This window comes from Sinocyclocheilus anshuiensis, unplaced genomic scaffold, assembly GCF_001515605.1.
Source record: "Sinocyclocheilus anshuiensis isolate Anshui unplaced genomic scaffold, SAMN03320099.WGS_v1.1 scaffold728, whole genome shotgun sequence".
In the NCBI taxonomy this organism is placed as follows: domain Eukaryota; kingdom Metazoa; phylum Chordata; class Actinopteri; order Cypriniformes; family Cyprinidae; genus Sinocyclocheilus; species Sinocyclocheilus anshuiensis.
Genome location: NW_015555767.1, coordinates 1,408,490 through 1,434,282, shown reverse-complemented (window position 1 = coordinate 1,434,282; position 25,793 = coordinate 1,408,490). Strand labels below are relative to the sequence as shown.

At 36.1% G+C, this 25,793-nt stretch overlaps 2 protein-coding genes across 6 annotated transcripts; both read right to left on the bottom strand.

Annotated features, from left to right (window-relative positions):
* Window positions 1-1,702: 1,702 nt before the first annotated feature.
* Window positions 1,703-12,538, bottom strand: LOC107674263 (mitochondrial sodium/hydrogen exchanger 9B2). 4 transcript variants are annotated; one of them, XM_016468203.1, is made up of 13 exons: window positions 12,480-12,538; window positions 12,083-12,304; window positions 10,828-11,041; window positions 10,388-10,558; window positions 8,493-8,635; window positions 8,147-8,274; window positions 7,891-8,066; window positions 4,978-5,084; window positions 4,711-4,860; window positions 4,189-4,297; window positions 3,948-4,084; window positions 3,612-3,795; window positions 1,703-2,147 (listed from the first exon to the last, which is right to left on the bottom strand). In XM_016468203.1, exons 2-13 carry the CDS (start codon window positions 12,173-12,175, stop codon window positions 2,086-2,088), a joined length of 1,674 nt encoding a protein of 557 aa, XP_016323689.1. In that variant the 5' UTR covers window positions 12,176-12,304; window positions 12,480-12,538; the 3' UTR covers window positions 1,703-2,085. The 4 variants fall into 4 exon arrangements, with proteins under 4 accessions (XP_016323689.1, XP_016323688.1, XP_016323690.1 ...); XM_016468202.1 differs by having other exon boundaries at window positions 12,083-12,536; XM_016468204.1 differs by having other exon boundaries at window positions 10,388-10,450; window positions 12,083-12,536.
* Window positions 12,539-16,595: 4,057 nt separating this feature from the next.
* bdh2 (3-hydroxybutyrate dehydrogenase, type 2) lies at window positions 16,596-21,910 on the bottom strand. 2 transcript variants are annotated; one of them, XM_016468094.1, is made up of 10 exons: window positions 21,841-21,910; window positions 21,268-21,355; window positions 20,313-20,391; window positions 19,688-19,784; window positions 19,351-19,459; window positions 18,462-18,522; window positions 18,110-18,223; window positions 17,938-17,996; window positions 16,897-16,989; window positions 16,596-16,746 (listed from the first exon to the last, which is right to left on the bottom strand). In XM_016468094.1, exons 2-10 carry the CDS (start codon window positions 21,337-21,339, stop codon window positions 16,693-16,695), a joined length of 738 nt encoding a protein of 245 aa, XP_016323580.1. In that variant the 5' UTR covers window positions 21,340-21,355; window positions 21,841-21,910; the 3' UTR covers window positions 16,596-16,692. The 2 variants fall into 2 exon arrangements, with proteins under 2 accessions (XP_016323580.1, XP_016323581.1); XM_016468095.1 differs by lacking the exon at window positions 21,841-21,910 and adding an exon at window positions 21,433-21,518.
* Window positions 21,911-25,793: the final 3,883 nt, after the last annotated feature.

Genomic DNA, 25,793 nt, shown 5'->3' with positions numbered 1-25,793 from the left:
TTGTGTGCCATGTTTCATATTTGATGGCTCCTGTTCATAAGTGTTTTCATAAAAATTACATTTGTATGGTAACTGGAATGTGCCTAATGACTTTTGTAAAATAAAAGGTAACCAACTTATTTTACGTCCCTGATTTTTTAAACTCTAAAAAAATGCTGTTTTTGTTTTGCTTATTTGTTGTTTTATTAAAAAAAGTGTGAGTGACGGATATGTGATGCCATGCCAACAGTCTGCTTGTTTTTTCTAAGTTTCTGTTTCTTTTGTGTACTTTTCCTACAATAAACAATGGTGTAACTACCACACCAATGCTTGAAATGTCTTCTCAGAAAGTAACTGCTGCTTCTTTACATCTGATTTGCTTTAGATGATATAACAAGATATGCTTTCAAATATGAATGGGGGGTTTTGCCTGTTATTTACTAAAAAGGCAAATGGCATTCATTTTCTGCAGCAATACATCTACAAATAAACTACACATGCACCATAGAAATGAAGTTATTACCGGTATATAAAGATGACGATATAAAAATAAGGTCTTAAAAGTAGTAATTTAATTGCTTAAATTAACAGTGACTGCATGAATCATTACAATTACTGTAACAAAATCACAACATAAAACCTTGTAAATTTCAAGCAGTAAACAAACCACTAACAGTATTCACAAGATAAGTTATATTGCCAATGCCCTTTCTCATGACTATATAACATTCAAATACACATTTCATGAAAACAATCATATGGATAAAAACACTTAAATATGGTTCATGGAAAGTAACATGACGAACTGTGCAATGCTGAGGCAAATGTACGATTTGTCATTCTACTACTACTAATAAAAAATCCTTCTTTAGGTTCTAAAAAGTACTTCCACTGTAAACACAAAATGTAACTGAGCTCCGACGTGAGCACAGAATTTTTACAGCAGTATTTGATTGTATGTGTAACAGGGCTGACAAGATACCTGCAAAAACACTGATCAATCTCAGAATGCAGATCCATGACTGTGTTCGGAATAGTTACTACCATACTATTCCTACTATTACTGCAGTATATAATATGCCTGGAATACTCCGATAAACTACATTTGCCAAAATGTAACTCTTGAATGAAATACTCTTATCCTGTAACATACCCAACGTGACCTTCCATTTCCATGCTGGTGTATGAATTCAAAGAAACCTCTTTTTCTAGCCTCATTATTTGATCAGAATGTTGAATATTATTTTTTTAATAAAAAAAAAAAAATCAATTTAAAATAACCATCGCCATCCATTGACAATAGCAAAATAAATAGGCATGTATTATACTGAAAATTTTCCACTGTCCATTTCTTTGTTTCGGGGCTATTAAAACCATTAAATTAATTACTAATTATGACTTTTTAATGCATTTTATGTCACAGCTCACGATAGTCACTTGTGAAGGCTTTTGAAACAATTTTTTTGATGCATCAGCATCAGACATTATGTTGTCAATGTCATTTTCAATTATTTGCAATTAATGATATAGTTGTCTTTTTAGTTCATGCCACTTACAGTGTAAGCCTAATATCCATATACTTTAAGAATGTATTTACACATTATATAGGGAATCATATAATCATATAAAATACATATGTGGTTTCTCTAAAGGCTTTGAGGACTTTGACATATTATTTTATATTATAAGACAAGCTGTGCATATAAATATAAAAATATAGAAGGGCTGTATACAGTATATACTGAACAGTGCTCATTAAGTAGTAAGCTAGTATTCCATTACGAACAGTCATGACGGCACTGACCACTACACGACTTTCAGTAACGCTGACATGCAGTCAACTGCAGACTCATCTGTAATATATCTAATGTAAGAAATACTATCAACACAAACGTAAGCCAGTTAGAAAAAAATAATAGTGTTTTCATCCACCTTGGAAGGTAAAAAATTAGTTGGGTTCCTTCATTTGAAAAGCATGTCTGTCACTTTTGCAGTCTGACTTCAGAGGGTCGCAGCAATGAGTTTGAGAATCCACTTTGAAAGCAAAAAGGATAATCAGCAGCCTTGGATGTCGGGTTGTCACTTCCCAGAAGCATTCCAGAAACATCACAGGGCACTCTCGTAAGTCACCGGGGTCCCCGATGTAGATAAAGCACCTTGACTGACAGCTACAATTCAGAAAATGACAAGTAACACAAACATACACATTAATTTAACACAATGAAAAATGTTAGTACCAAGCAACTGTTCGAGAGATTTCAGTTACTTATTACATCTATTTATACTATTTATGAACAGAGTATATAAAAATATGTACAGTAGGCTAGTTTATAAGAAGGGTTAATTTCATATTTTCACACAAAGCAGGTTTATGAATTTGAAGCAAACTGAATCTACTGGTCTCATAGAAGCTGAAGCATTTTGTGTGTTTTTTTAACACATAAGCAAAGTGCAATAGCCAGCATTGTACAAACAATAAAGCAAACACAGAGTGAAACAGGACAAAGGGTGACCTGCCAGCATGCAAATTCACCAAGCTGTGGTGATGCATTTCCATGTGCATCTCATGTCGCATGTTTATCAAAATAGATTAACTGCTATATATTTTTGGTGGCAAGACAACTGCAGAAATCTACTTCAGTATTATTTGCACAGCTATGCAGTTTAGATCTGACCGTTAACGCTGTTTCACGCATACCACACAAATAGCACTTCTCATGTAAGAGCGATTAATGTTCATGTTGCTAAGCTAATGACTAATGCTGTTAGAAAGAGATTCATTGCAGACATATACATACTGTACATACATGTATGTGTATATACAACTTTTTAAAGATTTTCCATGTTTTTGAAAGTCATATCATGCTTAATACCCAGTCTGCATTTATTTGATCAAAAAATACAGTAAAAACAGTAATATTGTAAAATAATTACAATTTCAAATACCGGTTTTATTTCTTTTTTTTAGTATATTAGCATATTTTAACATATTTAGTAAAATGTAATTTATTCCTGCAATGGCAAAACTGAATCCAGTGTTCTAATATATTTTATTTTAAATACAATATTTAAATATTACAAATTATATTTAATATTACAATAATATAATATATATATTTAATAATAGTACTATATTTTGATATTTAAATATTTCATTTGCAATACATATGTTTTATATATAAATATTTATAATATAACAATGCATTATTAACTATGACACAAACCTGTTTACAACATAGGGACTACCAAGGATCGTCTAGCAGAAAGATGACATGTAAATAATAAATAGTAAATAACAATTTGTGTTCTTAATATTTTATATTCTGACCATCTTATGAAAACAATAAGGCACTGATTCCACCATGTCTCTCAGCTACAAAATCTTGGATAAAAATATTTACTAGAACCACTAATTCTTGGTTTGGCTAATATGTTCTAATCTTTATTTAATTTCAATTGTTTAAAATCAATCAAATGATAAAAACATTATTCAAAATATAATTATGTTTCCCGACCAATTTTTTTTTTTTTATCCAAGCAAATTTGTGCTGTGACTGTGACTTCAGAATCCTGCCAATGATTCCTAAAAATGTTACCTAGGTGGGCAGCTCACTAGGTTATATATATCTCACCCCACTCAGGGTTCTTTGGTTTCTGCAGGAGTCGAGGACCGAGCAGGCTGATGAGGAGCACTCCAATAGGAGCGGTGATGAGAATGGAGAGCACAGCCACAGTGAGGACGTCCATGCCGTACTTCTGCAGCTCAAGGTCATTCTTGGAGCGCGCCATGTCCAGAGCTGTAGAGCCTATGGCAGCCTGACACCAATCACACAGCATTCATAGGGATCTCATATGCATTCCATTTTGTGTCATTTAGCTCACACTTGTCTAAAATACCTAGAAGGACTGAGTAAAAGATAAAGGCACAGTAAAACAGAGGGTCTATTTGTTAGACTCGACAAGTATACCTGTACTGTTGCTTTAGGCATCCAGGCTAGAGTGATGAAGACTTTCTCTTTCAGGTTAAAGCCGGCTCGCAGTACCACAACAAAAGTGATAAGCAAGCGTACCGTGAGTGCGATGAACAGGGCTGCTATGCCCAGAACTGAGGACACATTACATTTGAGTTGATCAACTTCATCGGCTCAATCAGCTATTTTACTGAAACATGACAACAGAGAATTGTCAAACTGGGAGTATGACACTCACACACAGTCGTGACCTCCAAAGATGTAATGATAACCTCAGCGCCGATGAGGCCAAAGAGAAGAGGCTGGAACACATGCCAAAACCTCTCCACCACCGCTTCCACTGGAGCCTGAAACACACATACACACTGAAATTAGACATGTGATCTGAGAAAATAGGGAGAAAGATCTTAGTACTGACACAGAGAAAAAGAATGCATGTAAGGTCTGAGTTAAAACAAATACATTTTGTTTTACGCTCCAGATATACTCTTTTCAAAATTATATATTGATTTAACAATGCAAGTCTAACATGTAGCCTTTGTAAAAAATATTTTTTACAAATTTGTAAACATTTAGTCGACTAGTCTCACACATCCCTAGAGTGTTAGGGAGGAGATATACTCTTTTCAAAATTATATATTGATTTAACAATGCAAGTCTAATATGTAGCCTTTGTAAAAAAATATTTTTTTTTAATTTGTAAACATTTAGTCGACTAGTCTCACACATCCCTAGAGTGTTTGGGAGGAGTGATTCAGACCTTAGCTTTCCCCCAGCCTATTCCAGCCACAAACGTCAGCACCAGCGAACAGAGTCCTCCTGCACCAGGAATCCCAGCCACATTACAGCCAAACAAAGCAAACACGGCCAGCCCCAACAACAGGAAGGAACGCTTCAGCATGAGATTTCCCTGCATGGTAAGATAAAAGACACAAATCACCAACAACCATGAAAACTTTTAACCTGACAACATCAATTTTTGAATCTCAACATGTACTTCTCAATCATAAAGTTGTAGCTCACGTACCTGGTCTCTGCTGGGGAAGTAACGTAGAAAGTACCCTAGGGCCACACCAGTGATCGCGCCACCTAATACCTCCAGTGGTCCCCTCAGCACATTTAACCACACGGTGCCTGCAGAGGGCAAAAGAAAGACCACTAATATAAAATGGGACCACTAACTAATGGAAGTCCATAAAAGTCCGGAAACAACTTCGGAGTCCTGAAGGCCCAGGCCTCTGCCGTTGTGGGAAAGCCAGGCAATCTTATACAAATTGAGGGTTTCTCCCATGTACGACTGGACAGAGATGCAAATTCAGGTCAAACTAAGGGAGGGGGTGTGTGTATCTATATAAGAGACAGTTGGTGTCGTAATATTGCAATTAGAGAGAAAATATGTAATCCTGCCTAGGGAATTCACTAACATCTTTGTGTGTCTTGTATATATTCCACCAAGCGGGAATGCCAATAGAGCAGCTAAGCAGATTACGGACTGTGTTCACCACCTTCTCCAGAGTAAACCTGATGCACCTATGCTGATACTCAGTGATTTTAATCATTGTAGCCTGACTAAAACACTGCCTGGTTTTTATCAGTATGTGAAGTGCAGCACACACTCTGACCACAATGTCATCCACCTGCTTCCAACTTACCGGTCAGTTTTTAAGACTTGTAAACCCGAAATGCAAACAGTGAAGGTCTGGACAAGGGGGGAAAAAAAAAAAAAGAGGAGCTGAAAGGCTGCTTTCTCTGTACGGACTGGGATATCCTTCTTTGAGGATGCAGGCATTGACAGTGCAGCGGAATCAATCACAGATTACATTTCTTTCTGTGTTGACTCTATTATGCCCCAGAAAACTGTTAAACGATATCCAAATAATAAACCGTATATTACTAAAGGTATCCGGGAATGCATCAGGAGGAAGAGAGCTGCCTTTATATCTGGCGACTTGGCAGGTGTTCGTGATGCTCAAAAGGACCTCAATTTCCAAGCGGGCAGAACAGGACTTGTATACATCTAATACAAAGAAACTGTGGAATTCAATCAGACAGATGACCAATATGGACATAAAAAGGAAGCCACTGTCTGCCCTAAACGAAACTGCTAGGGCCAATGAACTGAATAATTTTTATTTGCGCTTTGATACAGATAATGACAATGTTAAGGAATGTATGGCAGTTTTAGAGAATTTAATTTGTGATATGAACTCAGACAGAATTTTAATTGAATCACATGCTGTTACTAAGGTCTTTAAAACTATACACTAACAAAGACACGGGCCCAGATAATATGTCCGCGTTTGTGTTAAAGACCTTTGCTGAGGAGTTGTCACCTGCCTGGCATAAATTATTTCAGTTTTCTATAGATACTCATACTGTGCCGGTACTGTGGAAAAAATCTGTTATCATCCAAAAATGGGTGCCTTCGGGAGGATAATGATTACAGACCGGTGACACTCACCTCAAATGTTTTTAAAACATTTAAGAGGCTTATGTTAGAAAAGTTACGTACAGATGTGGAGCCATTGCTTGATAAATATCAGTTTGCTTATACAAAAAATCGAAGCACAAGTGACGCCATTGCAACAATAATGCATCTCATTTTGAAGCATCTTGAATGTCCGACTGCATATGCCAGATTACTTAACAGTTAAATCTAAAGCACAGATCTCCAGCTTAGTTAGGACAGCGGGTACAATTATGGGTACTCCCGCTCCACTTAATCCACAGGAGCTGTTTGAGCAGGCCATAAGCAGACAAGCTAGAAATATCTTGTCTGACAATACACATGTGCTTTACCCTGAATATAAGCTGATGAATTCAGGGAGGAGGTTTAGGGTCCCATTGTGCAGATACAATAGGTTTAAACATTATTTTATCCCGTTGTCAATTAAATTTTTAAATGGTCAAAAGGGAATGTATTCTGTGGGTGTGGGGGTGTGGATTAGAGTTGGGGTGTTATCTGCAGGAGTTCACCTGGTTAAATTGTATGCCACTGAGTATTTTTTATATATGTTAATATGTCTTCTATGTTATGTCTTTTTTGTGCAGCACGCCCTTTGTCCAAGCCAAATTTCTCCCATGGGAGATGAATAAAGTTAACCTTACCTATAAAACCTGGAGAAAGAACCCTACAAAAAAAATCTAAAATTAAAAAAATAATTTAAATAATTATTTAATTTAAATAATTTAAATTAAAATACTTCTACAATTGCATGTGTTAATATACAAAATGTAATAATTCATATACATACACCATTCAAAGGGTGGTCCGTTTATTAAGAGAATTTAATAATTTTATTTAGTGAGGATGCATTGATCAAAAAAAAAATGTATCAAAAGTGACAGTAAAAGGCATTATAAAGTTAAAAGATATATTCTATTTCAAATAAATGCTGTTCTTTTGAATTTTATATTCATACAAGAATGATCAAAAATTAATAGATTCTTTAGCAAGTATACTAATATATATATATATAAAATCAGCAAATTAGAATGATTTCTGAAGGATCATGTGACACTGAAGACTGGAGTAATGGCTGCTGAAAATTTGGCTTTGCCAAATCGTTATAGTTATTGTAAATTGTAATAATATTTCACAATATTACAGTTTTTAATGTGTTTTTGGTTAGAAAAAGCAGCCTTGGTGAACATAAGAGACTTCAAAAACACTACCAAAAAAAATAAATAAATAAAACAAACTTCTGAAAAACATACTTTAGAATTTAGCACAATGTAGTCTATCCTAAACATCTCCAGTCTGTATACAGCATTTTGAATTCCTCTGTCAGACTGGTTAGTTATTGATATCACGATCAAAATGAATGCTAAATTCAGCGTCAGCTGACATGGCGCCCATGTTGTCACTGATCTCTCATGTATTACTTTATTTTAGAAATATATTGTGCATTTGTTACCTTTTAGATATCTTTTGGCATACCTGTGGAAAAAGCTATACCCAAGCAGGTGGTGAAGCAGGTAATGGCAATGATGTCATCAACGCTGCATGCTGCCATGAGAAGAGTAGGTATACCCTGCTCTAAACCGTATCCTTCCTTATGCAGAAGCAGCATTGACGGAACCACAACAGCAGGAGAAACGGCCCCAAGAACAAACCTACAGAGCAGAAAATGGCAGCAATTAGGTTGGTAGCAGCAGACACTAAGGTTCTTGTCTTATCAAAATCAGTGGTTTACCCTAAAATAAAGCCCCAGACCCATGGAAGACCCAATATTAAATAGGAGACCACAGCCATAGTGGTTGCCTCGCAGGTGAGAGGGAACATGGACAAACGTAAACACACGGCTTTCAGCTTCTTCAAAGCCTGAAATACACATTAAAGCAATATATTAGGACAACGTTTATTTGAACAAATTATTCATACTTTACAATCTTCAGTTAAGTGAAAAGCCTGAAACTGGATATCAACAAACAATATGGTGTTTGGCTGAAAGAGAATTCTAAAGAGCATGAAGGCACATCCTCTCGGGTTAGCAGCAATGTTTTTGGTGTACCTCTCCAGGGGCCGGTGGGGTTTCATACCTTGCCGTCTAATTCCAGCCCAGCCTTGACCAGAATGACACCCAGTGCAATGTTCTTCAGAGAAGCAGACCATCTAACATCAACGTAAACTGCATCTGTCACCACAGGGATGTTTCGGAGGATAAACCCTGCCAGCAGCATGCCTGCGGACCCACGCAGAGAAAACAACAGAACTGAATAACACAAACAGAAACCCCATAGTTATTCACTACAGTTCTCACACTGACAATGAAACTGACCACTCTGAGAAAAAAAATTTAAAAAATGAAGAAATAACAGAGGCAGTTTATGCTTGAGCTGTGGGGAAAATGGAATTATACACCACCGTTCAAAAGTTTGGAGGCGGTAAGACTTTTTAAATGTTTTTGAAAGAAGTCTCTTATGCCCATCAAGGCTGCATTTATTTGATCCTATAAAATGCAATATTACTGCATTAGAATTTAAATTTAAAGTGCCCCTATTATGCCATTTCCAATATTGCCTTTCATGCAGTGTGTAATGTAGCTGTATGTGAATGTAAACGATCTGCAAAGTTGTAAAGCTGAAAGTGCACGATAAATAAAGTTATTGTCTCCCAAAATAAAGAATTGACTCTGAATAGCTGAAACAAGTCGTTAGTAAATTGAATCCCACTTCCGTGACGGCTACACGTCACGGCGTAACATATTTGCATAATGCGCGCCTATGTTCCACGTTGGCCAGCCGCGAATAACTTGACCCCGCCCACAAACACGTCATTCTACTGACGACTGCTTCTCTAATCTCGGGGAGTTCAACGCGGGATTCACAAAAGGCTTGCTGTTGGAAGATGGATCAGTATCCTGTTTATTTGGACCAGCTGCTCCACTGACTCACAACCTGTAAGTATGATAAATAATAGATGCTTATATTTTCTATAGAGCGCTCAAAATACAGAACTATTGAAATAGGCGTATCGTTTCTGACACGCACTGTGCGCCGTAGACCAATCACAACAGACAAGGCCATCTGACCAATCAGAGCAGAGCAGGCTCACGGAAAGGAGGGGTTTAGAGAGACTGAATCTTTGAACTGCTTCGAACGAATTGTTTGAGAATCGCTGGAAAATTAGGTGATATTAAATGCATATTTTGAGAAAATGAAAGCGTTTTTTGACCTTGCATGCATGTAATCCTATTGTAGGAGACTCCCAAAACAATATTAGTAACCGTAAAAATGGCATAATAGGGGCACTTTAAAATAACTGTTTTCAATTTTAATATATTTTAAAATTCTATTTATTCCTGTGATTCTAATATGCAGATTTGATGGTCAATAAACATTTTTCTTATTGTCAATGTTGAAAACATTTTTTTTTTTTGATGAATAAAGTTCAAAAGAATAGCATTTATTTGAAATAGAAATCCCTGTAACAATAAAAATTGGCTTTACTGTTACTTGTGATCAGTTTAATCATTGTCATTGCTGAATAAAAATATAAATTACAAAAAAAAATTCTTACTAACCCCAAATGTTTGAACAGTAGAGTAAATTACTATCAAATCAATTTAACACTTGCTATGAAGTAGAAGTTCAAAATTAAGGTTCTTGTTGAAGTTTCCATCAGAATGACTTCATAATTTGGGCTATTTTTTGTATTCATTACAGAAACAGTATAATGGTTATATATTTTTAAACATAAAAGGTAGAATACAGTATGTACTGTGCCATACGCACTGCATTCCATCCCTAACGGAGTCGTTATTTTCTTAAGGTGAGGTCACCTTTCCCATTTTACTGAAATTTCATGGGCGATAGCAATCAAAAAAGTTCAACATGCAGATTTCGCTCAAGTTCGAGTTAGTCACATCACATGAACTCGCCATGCTGACCAACAGAATACTGTGCTTTGTAAATTGCTGAGAAATTGCTCATACCAAGTAGTGGAGGTAATGGTGGCACGTTCGGGAATCGTATGTGTCCAAACAGCTTTCCCCCAGCTGCAGAACAAATAAACAAGGTCACGATGCCAAAAAGGTTGCCGCCAGGAAGACATTCCTTCTGTGTAATGGACCACACAACCCCAAAGAGCACTGCGGCCATGGACACTACAAAGGGGACAATAACAAACAGATACTGTGTTCACAGGAATAAATTACATTTTAAAATATATTAGGATAAAAAAAAAACAGCTATATTAAATTGTAATAACATTTCATAATATTACTGTATTTTAGACCAAATAAATGCAGTCTTGATGAGCAGAAGAGACTTCTTTGAAAACCTTTATAAATCTTACCAACCCCAAACATTTGAAAGGTAGTGTACATGTAATTTCTATCATCAGGTTTTGGAAGATCATTGCCCCTTTTCTAACCTTTGGTGATAATGGTAGCCAGCAGGCCTCTGGGTGGACACGGGCATAGTCTGCGCAGCCATGGGCAGCATTCGTACGGACGGTCTGTGTTAGTACAAGCGTCAACTGAAGACACCAGTCGAGGGACATAAATTGTCTCTTCGGTCATACTCGGACTGGGGCTCTCGGAGTGCTTTGGAACCGCCAGGACTGTCTGACTGACAGTAAGGTGATGCTGTTGGAGAAAAAGAAGAGTGAAGAGAGGAGCAGTGATCTTTGCAGCAAAATCTAAATTTGCAAATGTTTTTTTTCTCCAGTGCAGCTGTAGCATATAATACATAGTTCTGTATGATGTATTTATACCTATTGTTTTTCACATAAACCTGGATGTAAACAAAGGAAAGAAAGAAAATAAATGAAATAACTAAGATTTTTTAATGTTCTTGAAGTCTCTTATGCTTTCCAAGTTTGCATTTATTTGATCAAAAATACATTATTATCAATAACATTGTGAAATATTATTACAATTTAAAATAACATATTAGAATAATTTCCTGGATATCAGCTGGAAATTCAGTTTTGCCATCACATAAATTAATTACTTAAAAATTATATATTAAATATATTAAAATAGAAAATAGTTACTATCAATTTATTTTAATCTACAATAATAATCATTATTACAATATCAAGAGCAATAAAATAAAACAATGATTTTGTCATCATATTGTAGCCTTTTAGAGTTTGCAGATTGCTATAGGCTATTAACGTTATGCAGTTGTTGTGTACATACATGTACATGAGCAGCAGTAAACAGACTGTGCAAATAAACTTAACTTAAACTTAGATTCTGTTCCACCTTTGCAGTGTAAAGATGGGTTTGATTGACTGGTGGCAGTCTATCGTATTGTGACTGATTGTACAGCAGAAAGTTTGAGTGAGAGGTTGAAAAGAAAAATTATTACAATTTTTATTTTTTGTATTAAATTAAATAATGTGAAAGTCTCAGATCTCTCTGTGTATTTTCTTATACATATCTGAATGTAGATGAACTACTGAACTATAAAGCATTGAAATGTTCGTTAATTTATAAATGAAAGTTATTATAAAGTGTTGAACCTTTTATATTGTCCATTAAGGCTTGAGATCAAGCTTGAGATCATTTTAGCTACATACTGTAACATCAATAAAGGCAATAATCCCATTATATAGAATCAATATTGAAATAATATAGACAAAACCAGCATAAAGTGGGGAATTCTCACTAATAACCTACTTCAGCATGATTTCCCAAGGCGGAGGCTGCATCCTCAGTCCTCTGTGAGTAAGTGGAGTGCGCTGAATGGGGTCTGGACTGGGCATCCTCCATGGCACTGTAGTTCTGATCTATCCAAGCTCGAGTCTTCTACTTGCCATTGCACGTGTTCATGAGAGGCTCCAGTCCGTCAACACTCCATATGTGTTAATATCGCGATTACAGAGTCTGCCTATCGATGAACTTCAAAGTGGAAATAACACGAGTAACGTTACTAGAAAAGAAACCGACTGGTTTATTTAACAGGTTAATCGGATTGTGACAGGACTAAACGCGACGCCTGGGCCATATGGTGCTTTATCAGACTGAAGAGCGCGTGGCATATGGTCTGTTTATAAGGCTGTAGTAAATCACTCACTGAATAGCATTACTGACATCACAGTGTTCTTAGTCCAGGTATTCTTATTTACAGCATCGTCTATAGCAGGGGTGGACACCGGCCCTCCAGGACCGAGTTTGGGCACCCCTGGTCTATAGTAAAAGATTGATTTCCTTCCTTGTTTCGTAACGATTGTCCTGGTATCTTTTTTTTTGTTTGTTTGTTTTGTGATCAAGACTTTGCCTTTTCTCTGTGATGATTATACTTTTTATGATATATCAATTACCTGACATGAAATAATAAAACAATCATGGCTTCAAACCTGTCAAATCATATCTCATGCGGAAATATCTGTAAGTTTGACCATCTGCAAGTGACTGACCGACATGTGCTAAGGTCTACACATACAAAAACAAAACAAATACTGAAAATATACGCGCTTGATCCCAGAATGCGCGGACAGATTTAAACGGCTAATCTTTTACCCGGTAGAGGAATCCGGAAGTGTCAGTGACAGCTGGAAGCAGGGTTGCCAGGTTTTCACTAGAAAACCCGCCCAATAGCTACTCAAAACTAGCCCAATTGCGTTTCGAGGGGTCCCCAGTTAAAAATCGCGTTCCGGGGGATAAAATACACGTTTTTTGGCGGGGTTCCCCTACTAAAATTCGCATTCCAGTGGATAAATATCATGTTATTGGACTGTCGCTTCAACCCGCGGACATGAAAAACAACCCGCGGCAACAGTGTTAGAGTAGACCAATTCCGCGGGAAAGCCGCGGACTTGGCAACACTGGCTGGAAGATCGTTTTACCGGTACGTCCAGCCCTAATAATAAAATGGTCCAATCCGGTCCAAGCTGTGCTATTTTCCCAACCCCTCTTCTGTCAAGTCCCACCTCCTGTGGAGTGATTGGCTAGAGCTACCAGCAACTGACCAATCTCAAGACGTCGAAAAGAGACTTGTGCGTTTATCATGATCCCATAATCATGAGACATCCACAATAGTGATGGGAAGTTCGGCTCTTTTCAAAGATTCGGCTCGGCTCCCTTAGAAGAGCCGGCTCTTACGGCTCCCAAATGGCTCTTTATTTAGTATCACTCTGAGCCTTCTATTTTAGCCCAATTTAGCAATTGTGAATGGTTTGTGTGTTGGTAAGCAATTTTTTATTCAGTGTTTTCATAAAAGCCTTATTTATTTTTATGCATTTTTTTTTCGTTACCAAAAAAATACAGATACTATTATTTAACATTTTAATAAAATTTTAATTGAACACAGAACCACAGCAAACAAATAAATAAAGGCAAAAGTCTTAACATTAAAGTATTAACATTAAAGACACTTTAGTCTTTAATGCAGGTTGACATTCAGAAATATCAGATGCCTCAGCTTGGATGGGCTGATGCGATTTATCCTCTCTGTGATTATTTGTCCTGTTTTTGAGAAGACTCTCTCTGAGGGGACCGATGTTGCAACAATGCAGTGTCTTCCTACCATTACCTTAACCAACGCGATTGCGTTTAAAGGGGACATATGATGCAATTTCAATTTTTCCTTTCTCTTTGGAGTGTTACAAGCTCTTGGTGCATAAAGAAGATCTGTAAAGTTGGAAAGACTAAAGTCTCAAATCCAAAGAGATATTCTTTATAAAAGTTAAGAGTCAACCACGCCTACCTAAAACGGCTCGTTCTAACACGCCCCCACATATCTACATCACGATGTGGGAAGGTTTGCATAACGCCGCCCAAATGTTCACGCAAAAAAAGAAGGTGTAACTTTTATTCTCACTGTAGTATTGTTGCTGCCACCATATCGTGAAGGCGCTGTGTGTTTCGTTGTGAAAAGCGAAACTACTTTGGTTGGCCTTCCAAAAGAAGATGATATCTGCTTCGTCATGCCTGGAGCTGATCCGTGCTGGGCACTGAGGAAATACATCAACTTCACGCTGTGGATCGCTGGATCAGCTTTCACCGTGGACGAAGTGGAGTCCAGCCCGGGGTCGTCACATGTGGTTGCCGCAAGCCCGCCGCGCCATTCTCAAACCCACCGGCCACCGCTCACTCAAGCCGGCCGCCGCTCACTCTAGCCCGCCGTGTGTGACGCTGTTTCATTGTGAAAACGAAACTACTTTGTTTGGCCTTCCAAAAGAGGACACGACTAGAAATCAGTGGTTAAGTTGTATTTACAACACTGTTCCAGAACACTTCAACCCAAATATTCAGATGTGTGCAGCACATTTTATGGAGGATTGTTTCCTGGTCCTGGGAGAGTAGACTACAATGCCGGCTGTTCTGACTCAAAGACTGCAAGTACGTTTTTTATATTTAAAGAATTTGCCACTGACGATTCAAACGCGAGTTTTGAGCAGTATAGAGTAGCATTCGTAGTTTGTCATTTCTCCAATCACAAATGCAGATATGGTTTTATGCTTACGCGATGCAATGCAATGCGTAAAAAGACAATATCAGTCATTATAATCCGTAATTATGTCCCCACTGGATGCGACAAATGCCTCGTTTATAATGGATTTTAATGTTTTTGTCTCGTCGCTCCGGCCGGGACAAGGCATCACAATATGGCAAGGGGCGTAACATTTCCATCACACGCTTGAGGTATTCGGCCAATCACAACGCACTGGATAGCAGGCCAATCAGAGCACACCTTGCTTTTCAGACCGATGAGCTTTGTAAAAATTGATGCGTTTCAGAATAGAAGAGACACAATAATGTACAGTATGTGGAAAATGTGTTTTTTGAACCTTAAACTGCATAAACACATTTCATTACACCAAATACACAAAATAATGTTCTTTTTAGCAACATCATATGACCCCTTTAAATCCGGATACCCCGACTCTCTCTGTCGCTCTGTGTACCTGCCCTGTACCACTACACTCGCTATCTTCGGAGCGTGTCCCCATTCCTTCTTTCATATAATGGTATGATCCTAGTCTGTCCTCCCATGTGATTAGCCGCATGTGTATTTTCTTATTTTTTTTGTAACGAAAAAATGCAAAAACAAATAAGGCTTTTATGAAAACACTAAATTAAAAAATTGCTTACCAACACAAACTATTCACAATTGTTAAATTGGGCTAAAATAGAAGGCTCCGGCTGAAGATTCGGCTCTCCCCGACGGGAGTCGGCTCTTCTCATTCACTACAAAGAATCGGCTCTTAGAGCCAGCTTGTTCGCGAACGACACATCACTAATCCACTATGTTTTATGCTTTATCCACCTTGTTTTTTTGGTTAAGGCCTATGGTTAAGGCTAGATGGCATACAGCAAAAACTACTGGGCATGCACACATCAATATAGCATAATTTTTCGCACAATGTACATCAATAATTACTATTTTTGCATTATTGTAAGGGGTAGGTTTAGGGTTGGGGTAGGTGTAGACGTTAATAAAACACAATCTAATAGGTAGAAATGTAAATGAATTGTTAGCTTCCAGTTTTTGCTGTATCCCTTCTAGCCACAACCTTATTTTTCCCTTAAAGGGGTCATATGATGCAATTTCATTTTTTCCTTTCTCTTTGGAGTGTTACAAGCTCTTGGTGCATAAAGAAGATCTGTAAAGTTGCAAAGACTAAAGTCTCAAATCCAAAGAGATATTCTTTATAAAAGTTAAGAGTCAGCCACACCCCCCTAAAACAGCTCGTTCTAACACGCCCCCACATGTCTACGTCAGTATGTGGGAAGATTTGCGTGGAAAATAATGTGTTTTTTAAACTTTAAACCGCATAAACACATTTCATTACACCAAATACACAAAATTATGTTCTTTTTAGCAACATCATATGACCCCTTTAAGATCGGGCTATTTGTAAATTTTATGTGCGAGGCTTCCGGTCTCATCCGAGTTTCAAAGCGAATTGTTTTAAATTACTAATTGGTTTGATGCAAGGTTTCAGTTTAAAAACATTGATTCTCAACCTTTATTTATGAATTGGAAATTTGTCTAATTAAAAAAAAATGTTTTGATTACATTTGGCATCTTATAATTATTTAAACCAAGCAATTTATCTTTAAAACAAAGCTGAAGATTGGATGACATGTTGTGCAATAAGTGAGCTTGGCATCCACAATTTTTTAAATCAGGTACCAAGAATGATTCAATTCATATTCAGTACAATCAATAGCACCATAGCAGCATTAAAGTTTTAAAGATAAAGAAAATCAGTGACTATGTTTCTCTGGAAGTCAAACTGCATGCATGTTAAAGGTTATTTAATAAATGTAACAAAACATCCTCAGAGTCTCCATCCTCCATCAATGATGGCTTCAGTTCCTGTTACGTAGGCAGACTGCAAGAATAAAAATCCTTTGATTATTTTTAAACATCCAACTATATTTTTAATCCAAGTGAACTGTTAAAATGGCAACACCGCTTTTCATTAGCACATGGTGTGTCTTAAATTATACAGAAAAAAAAAATACAATGGTTGAAGGCTCACCTCATCTGAGGCCAAGTACACACTCAGATGTGCCACTTCTTCTGCAGTGCACAATCTACCAGACTTCTGTCTGGCCATAAAGTCTTTAAAAGCCTGACAGATGAAAGACAAAAACACTATGACAGGGAGAATGACACTGAACTGTGTGTTTATAGGATTAGTAATCACTGTAGGAAAAAAACATTGGTTAGTGTTTGTATAAAAAAAAAATTGTACTCATTCGAAAAAAATCTATTGTTCGATAGGGCTTTCGATAATAGGCTAACAGAAAATAATAGCACCTTGTGTGAGGAAAATTATTTTCACAGAAGCATTGTAAATGTTCATACACAGCCATTCTCAGGTTTTAAAAAGCAGATGTGTCATGTTATTCTGCTGACCACTGGATCACAGAATTTAGATTCATGGCGGAAAATGGTTTTACAATTTTTACAGTACAATCTTTTTTACATTTATAATAATTCTAATACATTTACGGTTCTCATACTCTGTAACAAATGTCTTTACTGTTCTTTTTTTATTTTCCTAATTGAAAACTTTTGAATGGTAGTGTATTACGGTGTTTACAGATATTAAGCAGCAAAAATACTATTTCAACATATAGATAATATCATGTGATCATATCACTCTGAAAATTGGAGTAATGGCTTCTGGAAATTCAAATTTTCATCACAGGAATAAATTACATTTTAAAATATATTACAACAGAAAACAGTTCTTTTAAATGTTTTTTTTTTTTTTAGTTTTGCTTTGCTGTATGACTAAACATTGTGTAAAATATAAACTTCAAGCCTCATTAACTTTCACTCAGAGAAGCCAAAGCTTCTCTATAACTGCCCAAGTATATCATCATCAAAAGTTATTTGATAAGAAGTTGCTGCCATGTTTCATGTGTGAAACATCTCTGGCTGTGCTTCAGTTGGTTATTAGTTATCTTCCCTGAGAGCTCTAAAAGAGTTTTGCATTTGGAGAATGCAAGCAGCTTCAGAATACTGTGTTTCTTGGCTGTATAGTGCAATGTCTTGGTAATGGAAGCAGTACCTGCTCTGGATCAGGTCTGTCCTGAATTCTCTGTCGTAATGATGGCGTATCTACAGTTCCTGTAAAGGTCAAAAGAAGCAAAATGACTCATATAATCGTTAGGTACAGGGACGTTTTTGTATGTTAAAGGTATTTAAGTTAATATAGGAAACCAATCAATAAAGTAGCATACCAGGGCAGATACAATTGCAACGGATTCCTTGTTCCAGGAAATCAGCTGCCACTGATTTGGTCAGTCCAATGATGGCAGCTTTAGATGTGCTGTAGACACATCTGTTCACAACTCCTGGACATGCAATTAAGGATAAGCAATTAGGAGAGGGCAAAGTTCACTTGACCTGGCATTTATCCAATTTCACCATCAGCCAAACTGGAGATAATGGCGGTAAGGTAATATGCCAAGAGCTACATGGAACAATGTCAGTCATCACATGTAATTAAGAGCAAAGGGCCAAATCTTGATATACAACATGATGTATTACAGCAGCCCATGCAAATAGGTTGCAACAGAATATAATTATTACCTTTGATACTAGATGCCACAGATGCCATATTGATGATATTACCAGATTTACGAGCCAGCATCTATATGGAGATAAGGGGAAATCAGTTTAAATGGGCTGGTTGGTTAAAGTAATGCACTTCAAATCAGACGGCAGGATTATCGCATTCGTGTAGTTGTCATAAATCCCATGTTGATAATATCACTTTTTTTTTAAGAAATTCTTTTTCAGCAAGGGAGCATTAAATTGATCAACAGTGATAGTAAAGACATTTATAATGTTACAAAAGATTTCCATTTCAAATAAATGTTCTTCCGTACTTTCCATTCATCAAAGAATCTTGAAAAAAAAATGATGTTTTCAACATTGATAATAATAATTGAAATTTTACTTGAGCACCAAATCAGCATATTAAAAATTCAGCTTTGCCATCACAGGAATAAACTACATTTTAAAATGCATTAAAACACAACACGGTTATACTAATTGTAATAATAATAATTGACAGTATTACTGTTTTACTGTATTTTTGATCAAATAAATGCAGCCATGAAGAAACTTCTTTCAAAAACATAAATAAATCTTAGCGACCCAAACTTTTGAACGTTGAGCTAGTTTTCACACAGTGATGTATAAAAATCATACTAATTTGACTGACATTTATATTTCATTAAAATTAACCAAACAACAACGTCTGAGCAAGCATTTGAGTACATTTATGCCGTCACAGGGATTAAGTAGTAAACCGCATGGTAGGCATCTGTTTTGTGCTCTTAACCCAAAGAACAAACAAGACGGGGATGAAAACTTAATCTTTAAACACAAAGGTCTTTTCCAGGGATAATGGGAAAAAGAAGAGGTAACATGAGGTGTTCTGGGATAATCCTAGACAAGAGAAGGACAAGATGACCTTAGGCAGGAAGGCCTTGATCATCAGGTACATGCTACGAACATTCACGTTCATAGTGAAGTCCCAATCTGATTCCTCACACTCCAGTATTGAGCCATGATGGACAAATCTGTCAAAGAAAGAAGAATGAGAGAGAGCATGCACGTTAAATGAACAGTTCCCTCAAAAATGAAGTCATGCTTTTGCATCATTCCTGAAATGCGATTTCTGAAAGGTAAAATTAGGCAGGAGAGGTTACAAACAGAAACGCTGTATAACATTCCATTTTTGTGTGTCTGTCTATATGGCTTTAAAAGTTAGCTAAAAATATACGCTGCTTTAAAGGAGAAATACAAACCCAGCAACATTGAAGAGCACATCCACATAGTCAAAGTCCTTGGCCAGGGCCCCCACTTGGTCTTTCTTGGTAACATCAACAACTTTGGTTTTGATCCCTAAAAAAAAAAAAAAAGGGAATGAAAGAACTTTCCAGGAATCAGAAGAGCATACAGAAGCCTGAGAAGAGAAGAACCTTTGAACTAAAGCAATCTGTTTCCAACATAATGGGATTATGTGGCAAAGCAGAGCAGTATGAAAAGGGGGGATAAAAAGGCCCACCAGCCTTTGAAATCCTTTTGTGGAAAACTTCTTATATAAACATGCTCAAAGATCAAAGATAACGCTTGAGCAAATTAAAAAGCACACACATGGACCAGATGTCCATCACTAAAGTTAGGATTTGGGAGTTCTTTAGGCAGTTCGGGTAATAACAACTGAATTAAATCAAACAAACAAAAACATTCCAAATGACTTTGCAAACACTACGATAATTCAACAGTGACAGTAAAGACATGTATAAAGTTACAACAAATTTCTATTTCAAATTAATGAAAGAATCCTGAAAGAAAATGTATCATGTTTAGAAAAGTTTTGGTTTCACATATTCCCACTAGGTGGCAATACACAGCCAGTCAATTAGTTACCTGGAATACCATCCAGCTCTTTAAGTTTTTCCCCGTTGATATCTGTAGCAGTGACTTGGGCACCTTCCTTGGCAAAAGCCTGTTACAGTTAGGATGATACTACAGTTAAAGTCAGTAAACAACAACATGCATGATTAACATGACTACTTACTATTGACTCACAAGATGTTTGTTAACTTTCTCAACATCTGAATCTGATTCAAGCTTTTCACAGTAAGATGGGACAAATGTAATGCAAAATTTTCATCAAATCCATTTCTCCTGATAACAGATATTTTACAGCTCAAATTGAGCAGGGTTAGTGCACACAGCAGCCTGGGCCGATATAAAATCCTACCATATCTAGACTTTCAATAACACTCCACTGGTGAGATTTCATTTGATGACAATTTGTTAAATGACATTTGTTCCCACCATGTGATCTGCCAACTGGCTCAGGGCTACAGTCTTTCCTCAATCTGTAGTTTTTCTCATTTAATACTCATTTGAATATTCACTTGATATGGAAATGTATTCACCTAGCAGGTGTGCATCTTAACCACCTCCAGCGCTCTGCTGATAACGTGCTGTTGACTTCTAGAGAATTTGCCTAAATGATCTGAGACACTCTATGATTCACCCCTTAATGATTTATTATAGCATTTTCATATTAAAAATGGTCGTAAATATAGGAAATAGGTTGCAAAGACTAGAAACATTCTACCCTCAAGCTGGTTTCAACATTCTTCATACTGTGTCCCAAGAATCCTGACATTCTTAAAATGTCATGTTGACAGCCCTTGCATGACAAGCTTTTATTCAACAGGAAAACACATAGCAATTGTAAACCCTCAGATTAAATCCATTTATTATACTCATCAAAGTGGCATGCAGGGCTGTCAATAAGCCACAGCAAACTTATAGAGTTGTAAGGAGGATGTGAAATCTTCGAAATGGATGTAAAATTAATGGTTACTATAGCAGAAGCTTTTCCAATGCCTTGTGCTGCTGCAGAAAGGACTATCACTTTCCCATCCAAACGGCCCATTGTCTTCAATAAGAACCTAAACGTGTAGAAAAAAAGCATAACAACGCAAGGTTCATAACTTAAATGAAATGCTATAAAAGATAACGCATTTACCCTTTTAAAGTCACAATGAACAGCTCGAAAGGCAATGTTTATATCCCAGTTTAACAAAACCTGCATGCATTGAGTTTATAAAGCAGTTCTCGTTTGCAGCAAATGACCGGATAACCTGGTGATGGGTAATTGTAGGTGATGAACATTCAGGAGTGTACGATTAATCCCGAAGCATATAGATATGTCATGCATTATGCGACGTTAATTTAGTTATGTTTCATTATGAGTAGCAAGCGTGTCACGTGACGAGCGTAAAGGTAACAGTGCAGCAGTAAGTCTAATAAATGACTGTAAACATACAAATAAAAAGACGCCGTTAAAGTGTAAGCGCAAGTTAATACTTCACAGCTAGTCAGTGGAAAATGTCAGAGCCTGTTTACAAGAATGACGAACAGTGGAAGAACTTACTGACAACTTCTGTGTTCCAGAAAAAAAACACACGTGACGGACCAACGTCCGTGTAGCAGGCTTCAATTTTCTATCAAAATAAAAGTCATATAACGTTGAATTGCATAAAATGCGATCAATTATTGTACCACAAATACGTCAACATAAGGTATAGGAAATATGTGGTTTTAAAATATTATTTTAAAAAAATTAACAACAACCATAACAGGAACAATAACAACAACAGTAATGATTATCGTGATTATGATGATGATGATGATGATAACATTACTGGAGAAGTGATAAACGTAGCTCTACTCAGAATGAAACAATAGCCAATAATAACATTATTAGAAACTGCTAGGTAATTAATATAAACTTTCAAGAAACATTTAGACAATGGTGTTTTTCAAAAGGGAGAGGAAAAAATAACTGTTTTTATGCCCTGGCAAAAATGTGGCAAATTGCATATTTCAGTGGCACTAAGGAAGAAGGAAATCTAGATGTCTATTTCGGTGCTGCATGAAGTTTCAAGAAGGTGGTGTACTGTAACACAACAGCATCAGGTGTAATGGCTGGGTAATAGAGAACTAGCATTAAACAGTGATGCCACAGTTTAATAGGCTTTTATTTTGAAATGAACATTAACTGACATAACTTTATTTTTTTGTTGTTCAAAATCTCAAACCTTCTTGGGGTGCAAGGGTCAACTACCACCATACCATTATCTTTGCATTTTAGTAGAGAGAGAGAGAGAGCGAGAGAGACAGAGAGAGAGAGAGATGTTGTTTAATGTTTTGTTTAATCCATTATTACCCATTTAAAAAATAAACCTAAAAGTGTAAAAGAGTAGTTCATGAGTTATGTATACTAAGAGCACATAAAAATGTGTTGTTGTTGTTGTTTTAAACTTTGATAATGGAGTCACAATTTGTAGAGAATGAAGATGCAGCTTGACATGATTCAGTATGTTTCTATTTGCTCAGGCACACCACTTAGGGTCATGATGGTCAAATAAAAAGGCTAAAGGAAAAATGACTTTGCTTAAAGACTCCATTCTGCATTTACTGTCAAGAGGTGCTAGGACCCAAATATAATCTAAGGTCACCACTTGGCCAATGCAGTGCAAAAAACACAAATGGACCTACAAGCAAATTGTTTGACTCTTTTGATGTTGAATCTATCCCATCATCCAATTCACTGAGCTGAAATTAGTGCTTTGTGAGCTTAGAGGCATGAAAATAGACACACAGTGCTGCAGTGAGATACATCTAGAGGGTCTGTGTAGTTCAGTGGATGTCTTATTAAGGCTGTAGGAAACCTTTAATGGCTTATCGATCCTGCAAAAAAAAGTGGAGGTAAATAAGGTTTTTATGCCTGGGGCTTCACTTTCTTTTTACATCACAGGCTTGCCATTAAACCATCCATTCCTTTGATTCAAACACATTAATAGATTTATTTATTTATACATGAGCACGTTACACAAGAAGAAAAGAAGTGAATACGTGCAGTAGTAGATAAATGAAAATAGCAATTTTGTAAAAACAAAATTAGAGTTGGAAAAGATGGCAATGTGTGGCAATGTGTTATTCATTTGTTGATTCTGAGTGGTTAACTCATTAAAATAGTGGTAAAACCATTATTAAAGCCATTAAACCATTAGATGATGAGGACTATTAAAATAATTATGTATCATAAATATATCATATTAATAATAAAATAGTATATATACAATATATACTTTTATAATTGCTTATTTTATAAGCAATTAAATTAGAAATGAAATTGTTTTTAATTTTTTTTGTTGTTTGCTTCCCCCTTAGAACCTACATCATTTTGGCCAGAGTGGATTGACTCTGGTGTAGTTGGGTTTATGTTTTTGTTTTTTTTCAACCAAAGAATGAAAATTGTGCCAACCAACCTCATTCTTCCCTATATGTCTATGTGGACATACATCATTTTTAAGATGTAATGTCATTTTAGATGTAACATGCATTGAGTTAAGCACTAAAAGTAGCAATTGCCTATTTTAGCAATTATTTTTATTTTTTATTTTTTTTTGATGTGGCACAGGTACAAGTGAGAATTGAAAAAGAAATCACTTTCATAATGAAACAGCACAGAAAAATTTCCAGAGAAATGATAGTTCTATATTTTATATTGCATAATATATATTACAATATTCTGTCAGTGCACAACAGTTTTTCATCACTGTTATGGCTGGTATCCTGATATGACTAATTTGTCACATTGCACAGAAGCTTGAACCACTGTCTGCAGAGATTAATAAATTCCTTATTGTTTGTGTTAGATTTAATCCTTTTAAATCAAGTTTTGGACTGTAAGAACATCGTATCTGTTTGATACCACAAATAACGTGAAAACAAAAATAATTCAGGCTTCCACAGCTTACTGATTCATTAATTTCACCCCATGTTGCAAAACCAACACATCATATTGATTCCAAACCCACAGACAGATAAGTATTTGTCACAGAAGAGTGTTTTAAAAAATGCATGCACAGAGAAACACCCATAAAGTCTGTGGTATTGTTAATTAGCATCTTGACACCTTAAATGGAAAGGGCGCTCCTTAGAAGACTGGGTAATTGATTTCTTATTATTTTCATATTACTGTAGTAAGGCATATCATTAATCAAATACCCTTAATTAGTCTGAGCTGCAGAGAGTAATGTAACTGTCTGATTCGTCCTGCAGTAACATAACTTTCATGTTAAGATTTATCTTACTTTCTTTCCACAAATGGGCTTGACTGTTTCGATTGATCACAAGTGATATGTGAGTAAAGTGCTTGCCTTTTTAAATCTACTTTTAATAGATTTCATTGTAAATCAAGCCATTCTCTAGTAATGAGTCTGAACAGAACAATATTTGAAGGAAAGAGACCCACCGCTGAACTGTATTTCTCACCATGCAGTGATTTACAACTTTGACATTTACAACATTAGCAGATTACCCATGAGTTTAGACACTTCCTAAGACACATCACTTCTGCAAAAATCGGTTTATAAACATCAAATGATCAATATGTGTTTTATTGGCTGACTGAATTAGTTGTACTTTCAAAAACAAACCTGTTGGGTCCTTATTCATCTCTCAGTCGGCCTTCTACTCTAAAAGGCTGCATAATCTTTAGGTATTTAAAGAGAAATTTCTTTTAGATAAGGATGACAATGGGTGGGGAACAAAAAGAAGCTGGAGCTTTGAAATTAAAAAGCAATAAAACACTGTTGTTAGAGTCCTGAGACAGATTATATTTTTCCCTTGGTTTATTTGTACATTTTCAGCATGCACACAAATGTATAAAAAAAAAAAAAATTGAATGATATACACTTTCCTGACACTTGTGAGATGAACATGTTTTAGCACATGCACTGTAAAAAAAAATCTGTAGTTTTTACAAAATAATTTTGGCAGCTGTGGTTGTAAAAGCTGTAAAAACATTTACAAACAAACTGTACATTTTACAGTATAAAACTGTAATTTACAAACAAGAAAATTTGAGTGTAAACTAGTAACTTCAACAATGCACACTGCTACTAAAATCTGTTTTGTATCTTTAACATAAATTGACAACCACCATAATAATGCAGGTCGTAAAAGAGACAGCAATATGAAGAATCAGTTCATCACAAGTAGCTTTTCCACAAGCTGAAGTATATACTAATATATAGAAGACACACAGAGTCATTCACGCAAACACTAAACACCATCATGGTAACACGCATGACACTTAAATAATGCAATAAACATTCATTAAATAACAGAAGATGTAACATAAATCCACATAACTGATAACAAACGAGACAAGACAAAAATGATTAAGAAACATGATTATTTAAACAAAATACTTTCAGATGTGGAGTGTCACGCAGGGAATTCTGGGAATATCAGTTTACAGTTTTTTACTGTAAATTATATGTTATTTGGTCTTTTTTACTTCTAAAAATTGTA

Bases quoted from the DNA above. Each gene is read 5' to 3' on its own strand.
- LOC107674263 (XM_016468203.1), bottom strand. From the start codon at position 12,175: ATGGAGGATGCCCAGTCCAGACCCCATTCAGCGCACTCCACTTACTCA. The intron at 10,559-10,827 runs GTTAGAAAAGGG...TCCCCTTTGTAG, and splicing joins GGCTACCATTATCACCAAAG to TGTCCATGGCCGCAGTGCTC. The intron at 3,796-3,947 runs GTATACTTGTCG...GATTGGTGTCAG, and splicing joins TGCCTAAAGCAACAGTACAG to GCTGCCATAGGCTCTACAGC.
- bdh2 (XM_016468094.1), bottom strand. From the start codon at position 21,339: ATGGGCCGTTTGGATGGGAAAGTGATAGTCCTTTCTGCAGCAGCACAA. The intron at 20,392-21,267 runs GTAACCATTAAT...TAACTGTAACAG, and splicing joins TTGGAAAAGCTTCTGCTATA to GCTTTTGCCAAGGAAGGTGC. The intron at 16,747-16,896 runs GTGAGCCTTCAA...TTATTCTTGCAG, and splicing joins TGTACTTGGCCTCAGATGAG to TCTGCCTACGTAACAGGAAC.